Consider the following 24574-nt stretch of genomic DNA (forward strand, 5'->3'; position numbering starts at 1 on the left):
ACTATACTATGACTTTTTTAAGACTTTTTATGCCTTACTATACTATGACTTTTTTCTGACTTTTTATGCCTTAGTATATTATGACTTTTTATGCCTTAGTATATTATGACTTTTTATGCCTTAGTATATTATGACTTTTTTGTGACTTTTTAAAGATTTTTTATGCTTTACTATACTATGACTTTTTTATGACTTTTTATGCCTTACTATACTATGACTTTTTTGAGACTTTTTATGCCTTACTATACTATGACTTTTTTATGACTTTTTATGCCTTAGTATATGATGACTTTTTATGCCTTAGTATATGATGACTTTTTATGCCTTAATATTCTCTGACATTTTCATGAATTTTTTTGCCTTACTATACTATGACTTTTTTAAGACTTCTTATGCCTTACTATACTATGACTTTTTTAAGACTTTTTATGCCTTACTATACTATGACTTTTTTCTGACTTTTTATGCCTTAGTATATTATGACTTTTTATGCCTTAGTATATTATGACTTTTTTGTGAGTTTTTATGCCTTACTATACTATGACTTTTTTATGACTTTTTATGCCTTACTATACTATGACTTTTTTATGACTTTTTATGCCTTACTATATTATGACTTTTTATGCCTTAGTATATTATGACTTTTTATGCCTTACTATATTATAACTTTTTATGCCTTAATATTCTCTGAAATTTTCATGAATTTTTTTGCCTTACTATACTATGACTTTTTTATGACTTTTTATGCCTTACTATAAATTGACTACTGTGCTGCCATTCCAAGCCAAGCCACTCACCTGCTGCTCCTACTCAAACAAGTCGCCTGCTCCATTCCAACCATCCACCTCTCTTTCTCTCACTCATTGAACAGCTGCCAATAAAGAACTTTTATTACTAAACCACTGGTTGTTTCTGTGGATGAATCTATTGTGTGGTCCAAGCAGAATATGACAGATTACTATCGATGATTATTTAATAACTTTTCATGCCTCAGTACACAATTACTTTTTTATGACTTTTTATGCCTTACTATATTATGACTTTTTTTATGACTTTTTATGCCTTAGCACACAATGACTTTTTTATGACTTTTCATGCCTTACTATATTATGACTATTTATGCCTTAGTACACAATTACTTTTTTAAGACTTTTTATGCCTTACTATACTATGACTTTTTTATGACTTTTCATGCCTTACTATATTATGACTTTTTATGCCTTAGTACACAATTACTTTTTTAAGACTTTTTATGCTTTGCTATACTATGACTTTTTTATGGCTTTTTATGCCTTAGTATATTATGACTTTTTTATGACTTTTTATGCCTTACTATATTATGACTATTTATGCCTTACTATACTATGACTTTTTTATGACTTAATATACTAAGACTTTTTATGCTTTACTATACTATGACTTTTTTATGATTTTTTTATGCCTTACCATACTATGACTTTTTTAAGACTTTTTATGCCTTACTATATTATGACTTTTTTATGACTTTTTATGCCTTAGTATATTATGACTTTTTTAAGACTTTTTATGCCTTAGTACACAATTACTTTTTTAAGACTTTTTATGCTTTACTATATTATGACTTTTTATGCCTTACTATACTATGACTTTTTTAAGACTTTTTATGCCTTACTATACTATGACTTTTTTATGACTTTTTTATGACTTTTAATGCTTTACTATACTATGACTTTTTTATGACTTTTTGTGTCATAGTATGCAATGACTTTTTATGCCTTACTATATAATGGCTTTTTATGCCTCACTAAATTATGACTTTTTTTAATGACTTTTTATGCCTTAATATACTATGACTTTTTTATGACTTTTTATGCTTTACTATACTATGACTTTTTTAAGACTTTTTATGCCTTACTATACTATGACTTTTTTATGACTTTTTATGCCTTAGTATATTATGACTTTTTTATGACTTTTTATGCCTTACTATATTATGACTTTTTATGCCTTACTATACTATGACTTTTTTAAGACTTTTTATGCCTTACTATACTATGACTTTTTTATGACTTTTTATGCCTTAGTATATTATGACTTTTTTATGACTTTTTATGCCTTACTATATTATGACTTTTTATGCCTTACTATACTATGACTTTTTTAAGACTTTTTATGCCTTACTATACTATGACTTTTTTATGACTTTTTATGCCTTACTATACTTTGACTTTTTTATGACTTTTTATGCCTTACTATATTATGACTTTTTATGCCTTAGTACACAATTACTTTTTTAAGACTTTTTATGCTTTACTATACTATGACGTTTTTATGACTTTTTATGCCTTACTATACTATGACTTTTTTATGACTTTTTATGCCTTAGTATATTATGATTTTTTTATGACTTTTTATGCCTTACTATATTATGACTTTTTATGCCTTACTATCTTATGACTTTTTTATGACTTTTTGTGTCATAGTATGCAATGACTTTTTATGCCTTACTATATAATGGCTTTTTATGCCTCACTAAATTATGACTTTTTTTAATGACTTTTTATGCCTTAATATACAATGACGTTTTTATGACTTTTTATACCTTACTATACTATGACTTTTTATGACATTTTAGGCCTTAGTATATTATGACTTTTTATGCCTTACTATATTATGACTTTTTATGCCTTAGTACACAATTACTTTTTTAAGACTTTTTATGCTTTACTATACTATGACGTTTTTATGACTTTTTATGCCTTAGTATATTATGATTTTTTTATGACTTTTTATGCCTTACTATATTATGACTTTTTATGCCTTACTATCTTATGACTTTTTTATGACTTTTTGTGTCATAGTATGCAATGACTTTTTATGCCTTACTATATAATGGCTTTTTATGCCTCACTAAATTATGACTTTTTTTAATGACTTTTTATGCCTTAATATACAATGACGTTTTTATGACTTTTTATACCTTACTATACTATGACTTTTTATGACATTTTAGGCCTTAGTATATTATGACTTTTTATGCCTTACTATATTATCACTTTTTATGCCTTACTATACTATGACTTTTTTATGACTTTTTGTGTCATAGTATGCAATGACTTTTTATGCCTTACTATATTATGGCTTTTTATGCCTCACTAAATTATGACTTTTTTTTATGACTTTTTATGCCTTAATATACAATAACGTTTTTATGACTTTTTAGGCCTTAGTGTACAATAACTTTTTTTTGCCTCACTATACTATGACTTTTTTATGACTTTGTATGCTTTACTTTACTATGATATTTTATGACTTTTTTTTGCCTTGCTATAGTATCAATCTTTCATGTTTCATGTTCATGCCTGCTCCAGTGCTACTGCTATTCCTGCTGAAATTGACTACTGTGCTGCCATTCCAAGCCAAGCCACTCACCTGCTGCTCCTACTCAAACAAGTCGCCTGCTCCATTCCAACCATCCACCTCTCTTTCTCTCACTCATTGAACAGCTGCCAATAAAGAACTTTTATTACTAAACCACTGGTTGTTTCTGTGTATGAATCTATTGTGTGGTCCAAACAGAATATGACAGATTACTATCGATGATTATTTAATAACTTTTCATGCCTTAGTAGACAATGACTTTTTTATGACTTTTCATCCCTTACTATATTATGACTTTTTATGCCTTACTATACTATGACTTTTTTATGACTTTTTGTGCCTTAGTACACAATGACTTTTTTATGACTTTTCATGCCTTACTATATTATGACTTTTTATGCCTTACTATACTATGACTTTTTTATGACTTTTTATGCCTTAATATATTATGACTTTTTTATGACTTTTTATGCCTTACTATACTATGACTTTTTATGCCTTAGTATATTATGACTTTTTTATGACTTTTTATGCCTTACTATATTATGACTTTTTATGCCTTACTATACTATGACTTTTTTAAGACTTTTTATGCCTTACTATACTATGACTTTTTTTATGGCTTTTTTATGACTTTTTATGCCTTAGTATATTATGACTTTTTATGCCTTAGTACACAATTACTTTTTTAAGACTTTTTATGCTTTACTATACAATGACTTTTTTATGACTTTTAATGCTTTACTATACTATGACTTTTTTATGACTTTTAATGCCTTACTATACTATGACTTTTTTATGACTTTTTATGCCTTACTATATTATGACATTTTATGACTTTTTATGCCTTACTATATTATGACTTTTTTATGACTTTTTATGCCTTACTATACTTTGACTTTTTTATGACTTTTTATGCCTTACTATACTATGACTTTTTATGCCTTAGTATACAATTACTTTTTTATGACTTTTTTAATGACTTTTTTTATGCCTTATTATACAATGACTTTTTTATGACTTTTTATGCCTTAATATATTATGACTTTTTTATGACTTTTTTTTATGACTTTTTGTGCCTTAGTACACAATGACTTTTCGTGCCTTACAATATTATGACTTTTTATGCCTTACTATACTATGAATTTTTTAAGACTTTTTATGCTTACTATACTATGACTTTTTTATGCCTTAATATACTATGACTTTTTTTGCCTTACTATACTATGACGTTTTTATGACTTTTTATGCCTTTTTATTCTTTACTATACAATGACTTTTTTATGATCTTTCATGCCTTACTATATATGACTTTTTTATGACTTTTTTATGACTTTTTATGCTTTACTATACTATGACTTTTTATGCCTTAGTATATTATGACTTTTTTATGACTTTTTATGCCTTACTATACTATGACTTTTTTAAGACTTTTTATGCCTTAGTATATTATGACTTTTTTATGACTTTTTTATGCCTTACTATATTATGACTTTTTTATGCCTTAGTATATTATGACTTTTTTATGACTTTTAATGCCTTACTATACTATGACTTTTTTTGACTTTTTTATGCTTTACTATACTATGACTTTTTTATGACTTTTTTATGCCTTACTATACTATGACTTTTTTATGACTTTTTATGCCTTAGTATATTATGACTTTTTTATGACTTTTTATGCCTTACTATATTATGACTTTTTTATGCCTTACTATCCTTTGACTTTTTTATGACTTTTTGTGTCATAGTATGCAATGACTTTTTTATGCCTTACTATATAATGGCTTTTTATGCCTCACTAAATTATGACTTTTTTTAATGACTTTTTATGCCTTAATATACAATGACGTTTTTATGACTTTTTATACTTTACTATACTATGACTTTTTATGACATTTTAGGCCTTAGTATATTATGACTTTTTATGCCTTACTATACTATGACTTATTTATGACTTTTTGTGTCATAGTATGCAATGACTTTTTATGCCTTACTATATTATGGCTTTTTATGCCTCACTAAATTATGACTTTTTTTTATGACTTTTTATGCCTTAATATACAATAACGTTTTTATGACTTTTTAGGCCTTAGTGTACAATAACTTTTTTTTGCCTCACTATACTATGACTTTTTTATGACTTTGTATGCTTTACTTTACTATGATATTTTATGACTTTTTTTTGCCTTGCTATAGTATCAATCTTTCATGTTTCATGTTCATGCCTGCTCCAGTGCTACTGCTATTCCTGCTGAAATTGACTACTGTGCTGCCATTCCAAGCCAAGCCACTCACCTGCTGCTCCTACTCAAACAAGTCGCCTACTCCATTCCAACCATCCACCTCTCTTTCTCTCACTCATTGAACAGCTGCCAATAAAGAACTTTTATTACTAAACCACTGGTTGTTTCTGTGTATGAATCTATTGTGTGGTCCAAACAGAATATGACAGATTACTATCGATGATTATTTAATAACTTTTCATGCCTTAGTACACAATGACTTTTTTATGACTTTTCATCCCTTACTATATTATGACTTTTTATGCCTTACTATACTATGACTTTTTTATGACTTTTTATGCCTTAGCACACAATGACTTTTTTATGACTTTTCATGCCTTACTATATTATGACTTTTTATGCCTTACTATACTATGACTTTTTTATGACTTTTTATGCCTTAATATATTATGACTTTTTTATGACTTTTTATGCCTTACTATACTATGACTTTTTATGCCTTAGTATATTATGACTTTTTTATGACTTTTAATGCCTTACTATACTATGAATTTTTTAAGACTTTTTATGCCTTAGTATATTATGACTTTTTTAAGACTTTTTATGCCTTACTATATTATGACTTTTTATGCCTTAGTATATTATGACTTTTTTATGACTTTTAATGCCTTACTATACTATGACTTTTTTATGACTTTTTATGCCTTAATATATTATGACTTTTTTATGACTTTTTATGCCTTACTATACTATGACTTTTTTATGACTTTTTATGCCTTAGTATATTATGACTTTTTTATGACTTTTTATGCCTTACTATATTATGACTTTTTATGCCTTACTATCCTTTGACTTTTTTATGACTTTTTGTGTCATAGTATGCAATGACTTTTTATGCCTTACTATATAATGGCTTTTTATGCCTCACTAAATTATGACTTTTTTTAATGACTTTTTATGCCTTAATATACAATGACGTTTTTATGACTTTTTTATGACTTTTTATACTTTACTATACTATGACTTTTTATGACATTTTAGGCCTTAGTATATTATGACTTTTTATGCCTTACTATATTATGACTTTTTATGCCTTACTATACTATGACTTTTTTATGACTTTTCGTGCCTTACTATACTATGACTTTTTTATGACTTTTTATGCCTTACAATATTATGACTTTTTATGCCTTAGTACACAATGACTTTTTTATGACTTTTCATGCCTTACTATATTATGACTTTTTATGCCTTAGTACACAATTACTTTTTAAAGACTTTTTATGCTTTACTATACTATGACTTTTTTGTCACTTTTTATGCTTTACTATACTATGACTTTTTTATGACTTTTAATGCTTTACTATACTATGACTTTTTTATGACTTTTAATGCCTTACTATACTATGACTTTTTTATGACTTTTTATGCCTTACTATACTATGACTTTTTTATGACTTTTTATGCCTTACTATACTATGACTTTTTTATGACTTTTATATGACTTTTTATGCCTACTATACTATGACTTTTTATGCCTTACTATACTATGACTTTTTTATGACTTTTTATGCCTTAATATATTATGACTTTTTCATGACTTTTTATGCCTTACTATACTATGACTTTTTTATGCCTTACTATACTATGACTTTTTTATGACTTTTTATGTCTTAGTATACAATGACTTTTTATGCCTTACTATACTATGACTTTATTATGAATTTTCATGCCTTAGTAAATAATTACTTTTTTGATGACATTTCATGCCTTACTATACTATGACTTTATTATGAATTTTCATGCCTTAGTAAATAATTACTTTTTTGATGACTTTTCATGCCTTATTATCGTATGACTTTTTATGCCGTAGTATAAAATGACTTTTTCATGACTTTTTATGCCTTACTATACTATGACTTTTTTATGACTTTTTATGCCTTAGTATATTATGACTTTTTCATGACTTTTTATGCCTTACTATATTATGACTTTTTATGCCTTACTATACTATGACTCTTTTAAGGCTTTTTATTCCTTACCATACTATGACTTTTTTATGACTTTTTATACCTTACTATACTATGACTTTTTTATGACTTTTTATGTCTTAGTATACAATGACTTTTTATGCCTTACTATACTATGACTTTTTATGCCATACTATACTTGACTTTTTTATGACTTTTTATGCCTTACTATATTATGACTTTTTTATGACTCTTTATGCCTTACTATACTATGACTTTTTTATGACTTTTTTATGCCTTACTATATTATGACTTTTTATGCCTTACTATACTATGACTTTTTTGACTTTTTATGCCTTAGTATATTATGACTTTTTTTATGACTTTTTATGCTTTACTATACTATGACTTTTTTATGACTTTTTATGCCTTCCGATATTATGACTTTTTATGCCTTACTATACTATGACTTTTTTATGACTTTTTATGCCTTAATATATTATGACTTTTTCATGACTTTTTATGCCTTATTATACTATGTCTTTTTTATGCCTTACTATACTATGACTTTTTTATGACTTTTTATGTCTTAGTATACAATGACTTTTTATGCCTTACTATACTATGACTTTATTATGAATTTTCATGCTTTAGTAAATAATTACTTTTTTGATGACATTTCATGCCTTACTATACTATGACTTTATGAATTTTCATGCTTTAGTAAATAGTTACTTTTTTGATGACTTTTCATGCCTTATTATCGTATGACTTTTTATGCCGTAGTATAAAATGACTTTTTCATGACTTTTTATGCCTTACTATACTATGACTTTTTTATGACTTTTTATGCCTTAGTATATTATGACTTTTTATGCCTTACTATACTATGACTTTTTTAAGGCTTTTTATTCCTTACCATACTATGACTTTTTTATGACTTTTTATGCCTTACTATACTATGACTTTTTTATGACTTTTTATGTCTTATTATACTATGACTTTTTATGCCTTACTATACCATGACTTTTTTATGACTTTTTATGCCTTAGTACACAATGACTTTTCATGCCTTACTATACTATGACTTTTTTATGACTTTTTATGCCTTAGTACACAATGACTTTTCGTGCCTTACAATATTATGACTTTTTATGCCTTAGTACACAATGACTTTTTTATGACTTTTCATGCCTTACTTTTTTATGACTTTTTATGCCTTAGTATATTATGATTTTTCATGACTTTTTATGCCTTACTATATTATGACTTTTTATGCCTTACTATACTATGACTTTTTTAAGGCTTTTTATTCCTTACCATACTATGACTTTTTTATGACTTTTTATGCCTTACTATACTATGACTTTTTTATGACTTTTTATGCCTTAGTACACAATGACTTTTCATGCCTTACTATACTATGACTTTTTTATGACTTTTTATGCCTTAGTACACAATGACTTTTCGTGCCTTACAATATTATGACTTTTTATGCCTTAGTACACAATGACTTTTTTATGACTTTTCATGCCTTACTATATTATGACTTTTTATGCCTTAGTACACAATTACTTTTTTAAGACTTTTTATGCCTTACTATACTATGACTTTTTTATGGCTTTTTATGCCTTAGTATATTATGACTTTTTATGCCTTACTATATTATGACTAATTATGCCTTACTATACTATGACTTTTTTATGACTTTTTATGCCTTAATATACTATCACTTTTTTATGACTTTTTATGCCTTACTATACTATGACTTTTATATGACTTTTTATGCCTTAGTATATTATTACTTTTTTATGACTTTTTATGCCTTACTATATTATGACTATTTATGCCTTACTATACTATGACTTTTTTATGACTTTTTATGCCTTACTATACTATGACTTTTTTATGACTTTTTATGCCTTACTATACTATGACTTTTATATGACTTTTTATGCCTTAGTATATTATGACTTTTTTATGACTTTTTATGCCTTACTATATTATGACTTTTTATGCCTTACTATACTATGACTTTTTTAAGACTTTTTATGCCTTACTCTACTATGACTTTTTTATGACTTTTTATGTCTTACTATACTATGACTTTTTTAGGACTTTTTATGCCTTACTATACTATGACTTTTTTAGGACTTTTTATGCCTTACTATACTATGACTTTTTTATGCCTTACTATACTATGACTTTTTTATGACTTTTCATGCCTTACTATATTATGACTTTTTATGCCTTAGTACACAATTACTTTTTTAAGACTTTTTATGCTTTACTATACTATGACTTTTTTATGGCTTTTTATGCCTTAGTATATTATGACTTTTTTATGACTTTTTATGCCTTACTATATTATGACTATTTATGCCTTACTATACTATGACTTTTTTATGACTTTTTATGCCTTAATATACTATCACTTTTTTTTATGACTTTTTATGCCCTAGTATATTATTACTTTTTTATGACTTTTTATGCCTTACTATATTATGACTATTTATGCCTTACTATAGTATGACTTTTTTATGACTTTTTATGCCTTACTATACTATGACCTTTTTATGACTTTTTATGCCTTACTATACTATGACTTTTATATGACTTTTTATGCCTTAGTATATTATGACTTTTTTATGACTTTTTATGCCTTACTATATTATGACTTTTTATGCCTTACTATACTATGACTTTTTTAAGACTTTTTATGCCTTACTCTACTATGACTTTTTTATGACTTTTTATGCCTTACTATACTATCACTTGTTTATGACTTTTTATGTCTTACTATACTATGACTTTTTTAGGACTTTTTATGCCTTACTATACTATGACTTTTTTAGGACTTTTTATGCCTTACTATACTATGACTTTTTTATGCCTTACTATACTATGACTTTTTTATGACTTTTTATGTCTTAGTATACAATGACGTTTTATGCCTTACTATACTATGACTTTATTAAGAATTTTCATGCCTTAGTAAATAATTACTTTTTTGATGACATTTCATGCCTTATTATCGTATGACTTTTTTATGACTTTTTATGCCTTACTATATTATGACTTTTTATGCCTTACTATACTATTACTTTTTTATGACTTTTAATGCCTTACTATAATATGACTTTTTATGCCTTATTATATTATGACTTTTTGTGCCTTACTATATTATGACTTTTTTGATGACTTTTCATGCCTTATTATCGTATGACTTTTTATGCCGTAGTATAAAATGACTTTTTCATGACTTTTTATGCCTTACTATACTATGACTTTTTTTATTACTTTTTATGTCTTAGTATATTATGCCTTTTTCATGACTTTTTATGCCTTACTATATTATGACTTTTTATGCCTTACTATACTATGACTTTTTTATGACTTTTTATGTCTTAGTATACAATGACTTTTTATGCCTTACTATACTATGACTTTTTATGCCATACTATACTATGACTTTTTTATGACTTTTAATGCCTTACTATATTATGACTTTTTTATGACTTTTTATGCCTTACTATACTATGACTTTTTTATGACTTTTTTATTACTTTTTATGCCTTACTATATTATGACTTTTTATGCCTTACTATACTATGACTTTTTTATGACTTTTTATGCCTTACTATACTATGACTTTTTTATGACTTTGTATGCCTTCCTATATTATGACTTTTTATGCCTTACTATACTATGACTTTTTTATGACTTTTTATGCCTTAATATATTATGACTTTTTCATGACTTTTTATGCTTTACTATACTATGACTTTTTTATGCCTTACTATACTATGACTTTTTTATGACTTTTTATGTCTTAGTATACAATGACTTTTTATGCCTTACTATACTATGACTTTTTATGCCATACTATACTATGACTTTTTTATGACTTTTAATGCCTTACTATATTATGACTTTTTTATGACTTTTTATGCCTTACTATACTATGACTTTTTTATGACTTTTTTATTACTTTTTATGCCTTACTATATTATGACTTTTTATGCCTTACTATACTATGACTTTTTTATGACTTTTTATGCCTTACTATACTATGACTTTTTTATGACTTTTTATGCCTTCCTATAATATGACTTTTTATGCCTTACTATACTATGACTTTTTTATGACTTTTTATGCCTTAATATATTATGACTTTTTCATGACTTTTTATGCTTTACTATACTATGACTTTTTATGCCTTACTATACTATGACTTTTTTATGACTTTTTATGTCTTAGTATACAATGACTTTTTATGCCTTACTATACTATGACTTTATTATGAATTTTCATGCCTTAGTAAATAATTACTTTTTTGATGACATTTCATGCCTTACTATACTATGACTTTATTATGAATTTTCATGCCTTAGTAAATAATTACTTTTTTGATGACTTTTCATGCCTTATTATCGTATGACTTTTTATGCCGTAGTATAAAATGACTTTTTTATGACTTTTTATGCCTTACTATACTATGACTTTTTTATGACTTTTTATGCCTTAGTATATTATGACTTTTTATGCCTTACTATACTATGACTTTTTTATGACTTTTTATGCCTTACTATATTATGACTTTTTATGCCTTACTATACTATGACTTTTTTAAGGCTTTTTATTCCTTACCATACTATGACTTTTTTAAGGCTTTTCATTCCTTACCATACTATGACTTTTTTATGACTTTTTATGCCTTACTATACTATGACTTTTTTATGACTTTTTATTTCTTAGTATACAATGACTTTTTATGCCTTACTATACTATGACTTTTTATGCCTTACTATACTATGACTTTTTTAAGACTTTTTATGCCTTACTATACTATGACTTTTTTATGACTTTTTATGCCCTAGTATATTATTACTTTTTTATGACTTTTTATGCCTTACTATACTATGACTTTTATATGACTTTTCATGCCTTAGTATATTATGACTTTTTTATGACTTTTTATGCCTTACTATATTATGACTATTTATGCCTTACTATACTATGACTTTTTTAAGACTTTTTATGCCTTACTATACTATGACTTTTTTATGACTTTTTATGCCTTACTATACTATGACTTTTTTATGACGTTTTATGCCTTAATATATTAGGACTTTTTTAGGACTTTTTATGCCTTACTATACTATGACTTTTTTATGCCTTACTATACTATGACTTTTTTATGACTTTTTATGTCTTAGTATACAATGACTTTTTATGCCTTACTATACTATGACTTTATGAATTTTCATGTCTTAGTATACAATGACTTTTTATGCCTTACTATACTATAACTTTATGAATTTTCATGCCTTAGTAAATAATTACTTTTTTGATGACATTTCATGCCTTATTATCGTATGACTTTTTTATGACTTTTTATGCCTTACTATATTATGACTTTTTATGCCTTACTATACTATGACTTTTTTATGACTTTTAATGCCTTACTATATTATGACATTTTATGACGTTTTATGCCTTAATATATTATGACTTTTTTAGGACTTTTTATGCCTTACTATACTATGACTTTTTTATGCCTTACTATACTATGACTTTTTTAGGACTTTTTATGTCTTAGTATACAATGACTTTTTATGCCTTACTATACTATGACTTTTTATGCCTTACTATATTATGACATTTTATGACTTTTTATGCCTTACTATATTATGACATTTTATGACTTTTTATGCCTTACTATACTATGACTTTTTTTATGACTTTTTATGCCTTACTATACTATGTATTTTTTATGACTTTTTATGCCTTAGTATATTATGACTTTTTCATGACTTTTTATGCCTTACTATATTATGACTTTTTATGCCTTACTATACTATGACCTTTTTATGACTTTTTATGCTTTACTATACTATGACTTTTTTATGACTTTTTATGCCTTACTATATTATGATTTTTTTATTTCTTTTTATGCCTCACTATACTATGATATCTTATGACTTTTCATGCCTTTCTATACTATGACTTTTTTTTATGACTTTTTATGCCTTACTATATTATGATTTCTTATGACTTTTAATGCCTTACTTTATTATGACTTTTTTATGACTTTTTATTCCTTCCTATACTATGAATTTTTTGACTTGCTATACTATGACTTTCCATCCCTTAGTAAGCAATTACTTTTTTTTAATGTATTTTCATGCCTTATTATACAATGACTTTTTTATGACTTTATATGCCTAAATAAATTTTCACTTTTTTATGTTTTTTTATGATTCTGTGCATGAATCTATCGTGGGGTCCAAACAGCATTTATACAGAATGTGATACATTACTATACTATGACTTTTTTATACATTAATATAGTAAGACTTTTTTGCAACATGGTAGTGAGGCTTTTTATGACTTTTTATGCCTTTTTATTCTTTACTATACAATGACTTTTTTATGAGCTCTTCATGCCTTTATATACTATGACTTTTTTATGCCTTAATATTCAATGACTTTATGACTTTTTGTGCCTTACTATATGATGACATTTTATGCCTTAGTATACTATGACTTTTTTATGACTTTTTATGCCTCAGCATACTATGACTTTTTTTAATCAATTTTCATGCCTCAGTATACTATGACTTTTAATGCCTTATTTTACTATAACTGTTTAATGACTCATTCTACTATGATTTCTTTGCCTTACTATACAATGACTTTTTTATGACTTTTTTGCCTTACTGTAGCATGATTTTTTATGACATTTTATACCTTACTATAGTATGACTATTTATGCCTTGTTATACTATGACTTTTTTTATGAATTTTAATGTTTTACTATATTATGACTTGCCTTAGTATACTTCGACTTTTTTGTGACTTTTTATGCCTCATTATATTATGAATTTATTATGACTTTTTTGCCTTACTATACTATTACTTTTTTATGCATTAATATAGTAAGACATTTTGCAACATGGTAGTGTGACTTTTCATAACTTTTTATGTTTTAATATACAATAACTCTTTTACCTCATGGTATTTACTATGACTGTTTTATGACAACTATATTATGACTTCTTATTTGTTATTATAGAATGACTATTTATGCCTAACTATACAATGACTTTTTATACCTTACTATAGTATGACTTTTTGTATGACTTTTTTGCCTCACTATACTTTGACTTTATTTTTTACTTTTCATGGCTAGTATACTATGACTTTGATGAACTGGTATAGCATGACTTTTAATGACTTACTTTACTATGGCTGTTTTATTACTCACTATACTATGACTTCTCTGCCTTACTATACTATTACTTTATTATGCGTTAATATAGTATGTCTTTTTTTCAATATGGTAGTATGACGTTTTTATGACTTTTTCATGCCTTACTATACTATGACTTCTTTTATGAATTTTTATGCCTTAATACAGCATGACTTTTCTGCATTATTATAGTATGACTGTCTTATGAGTTTTTATGCCTTATTATAATATGACTTTTTTATACCTTACTATAGTATACTATAGTATAGTGAATTTTTTGCCTTAATGTAGTATGACTTTTTCTTGTTTCACTATACTATGTTTTTATGACATTTTATGCTTCATTATACTATGAATATTTTATGCCTTTTCATGCTTTATTATACTATGACTTAAGACAAATACACATGACATATAACATGCCTATCTTTACATTTCCATATATAATGTGAACATATATTGCCAGGCTTTGGGATCAATATATATTTATGTAACGTATGTGTATAACATAAACATATACTAAACATACATGTTTCTATTAGCAAGATATATATGTCGATATATGATATTGTTCCAATTTTTAACAGGTTCCATATGTAATTTCCACATATATAGGCCATACAGTATATACATAAATTATTTCATATGTTCATATAGTTCATATATGGAAATTTAATACATGTGCATATGTTATATTCGTGTATGGGCATTTCTGAAAGTAAATTCAAATCTTATATGTTAATAAACCGTTTGGTTGGGTTAGTGTCAAGGTTACGTCAATCTCTTTGTTTTTGAGGGGTGGTGGGGTTGTTATGTCCCTACCAAAGTTCAAACCTGTGCCCTTGATACTACTACTGGTACTGCTATTGCTTATAATAACAATAATTATACATTATTTGAAGCAGTATAATTAACAATGAAGATATTTTAATTGATTATCTGTTTTTTAACATTATCTTACATCAATTCTTTTGTTTTATTAAAATGTGCAAACACGAGAATAAATGTGACTTTCGATTCACAGTCACTGTGTGAACATCTTCACTCCCTGAACTCGTCACTGTGGAACAAGCTTCTCATTATCTGATTTCTCTGATGTTCCTCATCGACCAGCAGCTGAATTTTTATTTCCATCTCAGACAGTTTCATTTTATTTTATCCTTGTTTCTATATTATAAATATATAATATATGTATAAAAACTTGGTATTCATTCCTCCTCATGAACAAAGAAAAAAACCTTATTGATTACTGATCTGTTTGCAGTCAGCTGTGGTGCTGATGAAGGCCTCGTGGTTGGCAGGTGTGAGCCAGGTGTGTGTGTGTTTGGTTTATAAACAGTGACTCACAGGACTCTTGGTGGTGACAGCAGGTGGGGGCCAGAGCGGATGGAATTCAGATCACTGCCTGGGTGCACTGCAAGTCGACAGAGAAAGAGTCACCGTCATCATCATCCTCATCCTCATCCTCAGTATCATGAGCACAGCCGTCATGAGACACTGACATACTTTTGTTCATTAAACTAACAGACAAATGTAAATTGTGATGTTGAGTATTTTATTTTTATTATTATATTTATTTTCTTCTGGGAAAATCAAAGGGATCAGCTGGTGTGCAGTAGATGAGTCAAGGTGAATATAAATCACATCACTCCCAGCGCTCATCACTCTCAGCCAATCACAGTCAGCCATTCTGAATAATTACTGAAATTCACAAGACAAGAAAGTCACACAGATAATTTGCGTTAATGGTAGATACTGTGCAGCCAATAGAGACTGTTCAGGTTGTGTTCTTTTAAAGATGTGACCCTTGTTTGAGTAGAAAATCCTTATGTCTAAAGTTATTACATCATGAACAAATAGTTTATTTTATTGATCATTTATGTGTCATTTATCATTAAAGTCAGTGTTTTAATTTAGTGTGTCCAGCATGCGTGTGTGTATTTCATCTCTTTTGTGAAGCATCTGTTTGTATAAAGTGTTTTAAATAAAGATGTATTTCATTAATTATCATATAAGAAAATCCATGAAAAAGAATAATTAAGTGAATTATAAGATGAACTGGGGACAGTTCAGAGTCTGTGGAGCAGCACTGACCTCGAGCCTTCAAACCAAACGTCCAACACAAACAAGCTTTATTGACCTGTGTCAGCCATGTTGGATGTTTTCAGACTTACATGGATGGATGACTCTGAATTCAGTGGATCTGAGTGAAAGAAAGAAACAGACACAGAGTTTAACTTCATATAAAACAGAGAGATTAAAAGAGAGAGAGAATATGATCCTGTCAGGACTCACTGCATGTATTCCTCTGAAGCATTGGTCTGTCTGATGGAGACTGGAGGACGGTGGAGGACACAGAAAACATCACGTTATAATCATCAGCAGAGTGTGTGTGTTATTGTGTGTTTGTGACTCGTTGGTATGAATCTGGTTTAAAAACCACAGGATGTTAAGTCATTACAAATAAGTAGAGCAGCTGTTAACCACGTGTGTGTGTGTGTGTGTCTGTGTGTGTCTGTGTGTTAACATGATTGATAAACAAAAAAACAATGAAGAAAATGTGTGTGAAGATTTGTGGGAAATTCATACAAATAAAAAAACTACACAAATTGATTAAATATCCTTATTTAACATGCATGTTATAGATATTAATAATATAGATATTATACAGATAAATATCTAAAGTGTGGACACACTGTAATATTCCATGTAAATATACTTAATTAATTATTGTGTATTCGTATTGCGACAAGCTTTTCATCTTTTTTCCCCCATTTTGAAATGAACACACTGAGAAGCCAGATGTCCAAGTTTTGCCGCCAGCACTTAAACGCAGCACAAGTTTTGTGTTAAAACTCCAAACACACAGACGTGTGATGTCAGTCTGTAACAGCTGCAGAACAACTGTGAAGCTGCAGGTTAAATACTGATATTTACTCAAGTCCTGTTGTTTTTATTTGTGTAAATTACCCACAAATCTTCACACACGTTTGCTTCATGTTGTTGTTGTTGTTGTTTGTTGATGATGTTAACACATGTTTGTGTCTGTGTGAACCTCCGTCTCACCCAGAGGGCCTTTGTTCCAGCAGTCCAGACAGACGACGACCAGCAGCACCATGGAGACGAGGATGGCAACCGACAGAACCAGGAGGAACCAGGAGGCGTCCATAGTTCATCTGAGGAGGACAGAGGAGACGAGGGGAGGACAGAGGAGACGAGGGGAGAGGAGACAAGGGGAGGACAGAGGAGAGGAGGACAGAGGAGACGAGGGGAGGACAGAGGAGACAAGGGGAGAGGAGATGAGGACAGAGGAGACGAGGGGAGGACAGAGGAGACAAGGGGAGAGGAGATGAGGACAGAGGAGACGAGGGGAGGACAGAGGAGACGAGGGGAGGACAGAGGAGAGGAGGACAGAGGAGACAAGGGGAGGACAGAGGAGAGGAGGGGAGGACAGAGGAGACAAGGGGAGAGGAGAGGAGGACAGAAGAGAGGATGTTATCGCTCTGTTATTGATCTCGTATCAGTAACTGTCTAAAATCAATAAACAAACAAACATTAAAGGACTGTTCTGTTTTCCTGTTTTCTTTCTCCAGCCTCAGATCTCACTGAGACGCCTCGTAGCTTCAGTCTCAGCTGCAGCGTTTCCAAACAAACTCGACAGGAAACGCTGCGTCTGCTGCAGAGTCCAACAGAGACCACCAGAGTCCACCAGAGTCCAACAGAGACCACCAGAGTCCAACAGAGTCCACCAGAGTCCAACAGAGACCACCAGAGTCCACCAGAGTCCAACAGAGACCACCAGAGTCCACCAGAGTCCAACAGAGACCACCAGAGTCCAACAGAGACCACCAGAGTCCACCAGAGTCCAACAGAGACCACCAGAGTCCAACAGAGTCCACCAGAGTCCAACAGAGTCCACCAGAGTCCAACAGAGACCACCAGAGACCACCAGAGTCCAACAGAGTCCACCAGAGTCCAACAGAGACCACCAGAGTCCAACAGAGTCCACCAGAGTCCAACAGAGACCACCAGAGTCCAACAGAGACCACCAGAGTCCACCAGAGTCCAACAGAGACCAACAGAGACCAACAGAGTCCAACAGAGACCACCAGAGTCCAACAGAGACCACCAGAGTCCACCAGAGTCCAACAGAGACCAACAGAGACCAACAGAGTCCAACAGAGACCACCAGAGTCCAACAGAGACCAACAGAGTCCAACAGAGACCACCAGAGTCCAACAGAGACCAACAGAGTCCACCAGAGTCCACCAGAGACCACCAGAGTCCAACAGAGACCACCAGAGTCCAACAGAGACCAGCAGAGTCCAACAGAGTCCAGCAGAGACCAACAGAGACCACCAGAGTCCATCAGAGTCCAGCAGAGTCCAACAGAGTCCAACAGAGACCAGCAGAGTCCAACAGAGACCACCAGAGTCCATCAGAGTCCAGCAGAGTCCAACAGAGTCCAACAGAGACCAGCAGAGTCCAACAGAGACCAGCAGAGTCCAACAGAGTCCAGCAGAGTCCAACAGAGTCCAACAGAGACCACCAGATTCCAACAGAGTCCAACAGAGACCAGAGACCAGCAGAGTCCAACAGAGTCCAGCAGAGTCCAACAGAGACCAACAGACACCAGCAGAGTCCAACAGAGACCATCAGATTCCAACACAGTCCAACAGAGTCCAACAGAGACCAGAGACCAGCAGAGACCAGCAGAGTTATAGCTACACCTGTAAAATCCTGCTGACACATGAATGCATCAGTAATTACAATAATTATAATATAAAACAGTCACAGGGGTTTTTTCTTACTTTAAATATATTCATCCTGCTTCCACTGACACACTTTTAAAACCAGAAGATTTTGATGATGTGAAATCACAATAAAAACTCCAATCAGATGTTTTTCACTTTGTGGTTTTCCTGCTTCAGAAGTGAACAACTGGAAACTTCCACCAATGATCCGCTCACTTTAAAAACAGCTCAGATTTCCACAACATTTAAACTCAGCGCTGAAATCATGTGACGAGGGTCGTGCTGCATCAGGTTCGAGACTCTGACATGAAACGAGACGGATGAGACATCAAACTGAGAAACCTCTGTGGTCTGAGGGTTTCATCTTCTCTCTGTTTATGAGACGAGGACGAAGTTTCTGCTCAGACACTGAAACGTTTATTTAAGTGACGAGAAGTCGTAGTTTGGATGGAAAGTGTGTGAGTCTGCAGATTTTACTGGAGGGTGTAAACAGGAGGGGAAGGGAGTCGACACCTTTCGCAGGGACTATTTCTTCAGAAGAAAGAAGTTCCAGTGAAAACTGTTGACACTGTGGATGTGAACCGTCCACAAAAACAATGACACTGAATTTTATAAATGTCATTTATCTTTAATGTCAAAAACTAAATTATTATTTGGGCGCAATCAGAAGAGAGGAGGCTCTGAGCCTCTCTTCTGATTGGCTGACTGTTTTCTGAGTGATCCAATAAAAATAAAGCAGATTTCAGGTAAAAACACTCAGAGAAACCAAATCCTGCAAGGTTTGGATGGTGGGTCCAGGTGGGCGGGGCTTGGTGACTGCTTTGTTGTGACATCACAAAGTTCCAGAAGTCCTGACGGCTGGTTTTAAGGCTCAGTTTCTGAATACAGGCTGTGTGCATTTCTCTGTGGACTGAGGCTTTGATACTTTCACAGTATTAATATAGAAGCTAGAGCTGATCTATAATCACACTACACATGGACACAGACCTTTACACTGGAGGGGCTTTAAATCTTTGTGAATCTTGGTACATTTCTAATAGAAAAGACTGAATCAATCTATTTTTTCACATGAGGTGACAAACAGGAGGAAGTTTAAAAAAAAAAAAAAGCTGCTCTGCTTCATTTTCTTAAATAGTTGGTGCTTTGACTTTTTCCTGAGGCGTCAGAAGAAGATGATGATGATAATCTGCCTCCTGATCACAGAGGTGAGTCACACAGGAAGGAAAACCATTTCACACGTGGTGCCACTGACTGGTACAGTCTACATCTCTACACCTCATCCTCCTCACAGGCATCAACATCAGCTCTTCTCTCCACACTGCAGTGTGAGCGGCGGCCATCTTCTGAGGTCTGGCTCCATTTTTGAGCTCAAGGTTTTAAGCGACAGCAGGCGGCCAATAGAAAGGATGTGTGACAGGAAGAGGCAGATATCAAGTATCAAGCAGTGAATGACTCTGCTGACCTTCAAATACAGCTGTGATAAAATCAGTGAAGAATCGGAAGCAAGGAACATCAACTTTACATTTAATTAAAAAAAACTTTAAACTTTAAAAACCTTTAATCATCGTATCTTTGAAAACAAAATGTTCAAAATGATCAAAATCATAGTTGAAAGTCAGGAAAATACTCCAGTCCTGCTTCAGTATCATCAGCTAAATAAGCTAAAGTACTAAAGGAGCTAATTGTAAGTTTTGATATTGCTGCATAGCTAACGTTAGCATTAGCAGCTGTTCATGTACCAGTCTTGCCAAGAGCTTCAGCCATTGTTATGTTTACAATACAAAAGGTTATAATACGTCCTCTTAGCAGTTACTTCTTCAGGGCAGACTGGAAGCTACAGTGACTCGGTATCGGAAAGTGACAAGATGGTTCATCTGGATTGGAGCTAGCTGGTTAGCATGCTAACTTCAGCAGAGGAAAAGACATGATAGAGGCAATAGTTAACATTGTTGTTTGTTTCCACCTCTGGAGACAGCTGTTGGTGAGGTTTGCTCACAACAATTCTTCTAGACTGATAATTAAACAGCTGCTAATGCTAACTTTAGCTATGTAGCAGTAGCAAAACTTACAAATAGCTCCTTTAAAGTGAAATACTGCAGAAAACTGACACTGATGCTGATGCATTAATATCTCATTGGAGTTTTACCGTTGGATTTAACTGCTGAGTAATTTATCTATTATATGACTCCATGTTTTATCAGATTATTATTAGTTTTGTATTTTAAATCTAAAGGTTTCTACAGCTGTGAGACACATGTAGAGGAGACAAGTGTAAAGTAGTAGAACCAGAAATATTAATAAGAAGAATAAGAAGGTCAGAGTTAAATGAACAAAATGATCATTTAAAGTCTGATTTGAGATCAGTATTCAGATGTAAAAATACTGCATGAAACTCCTGAAGGACAGAAATATGTTACGTCACGTAAAAACACTTCAAATCTGTACCAAGTTACAGAAGTCAATCTGTTTCCACTGTGAGACTGAAACTGTGACTGAGTGTTTGACACAAACAGCAGCGACATACTGAGACAGGACGACTGTTATCTTTGTGATAACAGCTTTAAAACAGTCAGTAACTTCCTGGAGTCTCTGCTGGTTTTCTGACTCCAGGAAGTTGCAGCTACAAACTGAGAAATAAAACCTGAACTGTGACAGTGAACATGAACCTGCTTTAATCTTTAGTTTTAGAGGGAAACATGATATTTCTTTCCTCTGTGGTTTGAAAGAACTTGTTGGACAAAAATATCTGTCAGAAAATGTTATATAATATAATGTGATAACCTCCATAGAAGTGTGAATTGTGGTTTTTACAGATTAAATAAAGATATATCATGTTAATCATTGAGCTTTACAGGAGCTGGTTGGTGGGCAGAGCCAGGCTAGCAGTTCCCTCTGTTCCCAGTCTTTAAGCTAAGCTAAGCTAACCATCTGCTGGATGTAGATTCATATTTACTGTGCAGACATGAGAGTTTCCTAAAGCATCAGACTACTTCTTTAAAACACATTATTATTGAAGCAGGAATTAAAGGCAGTGATGAAGGAGATGTTTTAGTAAATGTATCAGTACCACAGAGTAGAAATACTCTGTTAGAAGTAAAAATACTGCATTGAAAAATCCATCAAAATATATTTACGGTTCTCATTATGCAGTATACTATGACTAATACTAGTACTGCTGCTACTAGTTAGTTAGTCAATAACATTTTTAGTAGTTTCCAACTGATTCCTTACAGATGAATCAACAATAACTTCAGCTCTGTTCATATTTACTGCTGGTTTTATGTCAAACATCAGATGTTAAAAGCTCCTCACACGTTTTCTACGTAAAAATCTCATTGATCTAAACTGACTGCAGCTGTCAGCTGGATGTAGAGGAGGGAAATGTAGGTCACGGAGCGAACCTCAACCCTGTACTGAAGTACAGTACTTGAGTAAATGTACTTAGTTACTTTGCAGCACCTATTTATTTTCTACTGTTTCATTAGACAGAGGAGAGCCGAGGGGAGACGAGGGGAGGCGGATGAGGAACGACGATGGTTCCTGGCCGGATGTGAAACAGGGTTGTTGAGGTATGAAGGTCGAACCGAGACCACCAGGGCAACCAGGGCATCCTCCAGCTTCTCCTGCCACTGGATGGAGGTTTAGAAACAGTTTGTACGAGGTGGAGTTGATCAAGCTGCACATGCTCCTCCAGACAGGGTCTCCACCCACCTGCTCTCATCCACAGTTTCACTGACATTCATTTGCATTTCCTTTTCTACATTCTCTCGAAATTCATTCTAACAGCGTAAATCACCACTGCTGTTTTTGCAACGTCCCTCTCTTCTCATTTTTCAGACTTTAGATTTTTCAGAGAGAAAGTTACACAACTCTGGGAAATCTGAGTTTTCTTTTCCTCTTCAGTCGAGGCCTAAATCCGTCTGGACGCATGTTGAGGAGTATTTTTGAGTAAAAGTTGAACCTGGAAAATCCCTCATCATGTGTGTGATGCTGGAAGAGTGAGTGAGGAGTTTCTGGCCTCAAACTACCAACATGAGGCCAGTCCTGGTTTTGGCTCCTTAGACCGCGCAGGTCTAAGCTCCTGCACGGTCTCCATGTGCATGCTGGGAAGAGTCTGAGCTTCCTGCTTCACGCTTTTACACCTGATCAGATAAGAAGAAGGAGAACTCACCTACACCTGAGGACACACGCTGACTGGAGAGACGTTTGGACGGAGGACGGAGGATCGCTGAAGTTCTGGGGCCTGTGGCTGGTCTCTGGTCCACATGAGGCGACTAATGTAACCAAACATCCGCCATGTTTGAAGACTTCTCTGCTCCTTCTTCTTACACTCTACCTCGACACTCTTCCCTCCCTGATGAGCTGATCTGCACCTTCACAGACCTACTTGTCTCTCTCCCCCTCCCCCCTCTGTCACTGACTCTCCTCCTCTGCTGTCGCTGAACCCAATCACCTCCCGAGCTTCGTCTCCCGCCACAGATCCTGTGATCTTCTTCCTCAGAGCTTCGTACGAGGAAGGTGACGACGGACCTCCAGCTCAGGTCACGAGCCGCTGCCTCCAAAACGTCACTAAACACAGAAAAGAAGCGCTTGGTTGTGAACCCTGAGCTGAAGATCACAGCGAGTGTGATGAACTTCTCTCTAACCAGGTGACTCACTAACCAACCAGCCACCCTGCAGGTTCACGTCTGTGTGTGTGGGTTGATCAAACTGCCCTCGCTCATCTGCAAAACTGCAACCGGCGGTGGAAACAGGAGAAGAAGAAGAAGAAGGCTGCACTTCACAGAGTGTTTCACACAAACACCTTGAACCAATCAGGAGACGTCGGCTGTGACACCTCAGAGTGTGTGAACGCTGCTGCAACCGTCTCAACATCCTCCCACCTACAAACAGGAAACCACACCGAGTCCTCCTCTCCTCTCCTCCTCTGTCCTCGTTTGGCCTCTTTTCTCCTCCTGTCGACAGAAGCTTCAGAAAGCAGGGGGGGGG

The 24574-nt window shown here is 32.2% G+C and overlaps 1 protein-coding gene across 2 annotated transcripts in view; it reads right to left on the reverse strand.

Annotated features, from left to right (window-relative positions):
- The window catches only part of LOC130185752 (linker for activation of T-cells family member 1-like), a 38578-nt gene extending 14103 nt beyond the window's left edge, over nt 1-24475 (reverse strand). The window contains exons 1-5 of one of the 2 annotated variants that reach the window (XM_056402384.1): nt 23757-24475; nt 17898-18007; nt 17127-17166; nt 17006-17034; nt 16179-16245 (exon numbers count right to left, since the gene is read on the reverse strand). In XM_056402384.1, the coding sequence (XP_056258359.1) occupies nt 16179-16245; nt 17006-17034; nt 17127-17166; nt 17898-18000 (239 nt within the window). In that variant the 5' untranslated portion in view covers nt 18001-18007; nt 23757-24475. The remainder of the gene's footprint in view (nt 1-16178; nt 16246-17005; nt 17035-17126; nt 17167-17897; nt 18008-23756) is intronic. The other variant, XM_056402382.1, reaches the window with a different exon arrangement.
- Nucleotides 24476-24574: the final 99 nt, after the last annotated feature.

The sequence above is a fragment of the Seriola aureovittata genome, chromosome 17, assembly GCF_021018895.1.
Source record: "Seriola aureovittata isolate HTS-2021-v1 ecotype China chromosome 17, ASM2101889v1, whole genome shotgun sequence".
Lineage (NCBI taxonomy): Eukaryota > Metazoa > Chordata > Actinopteri > Carangiformes > Carangidae > Seriola > Seriola aureovittata.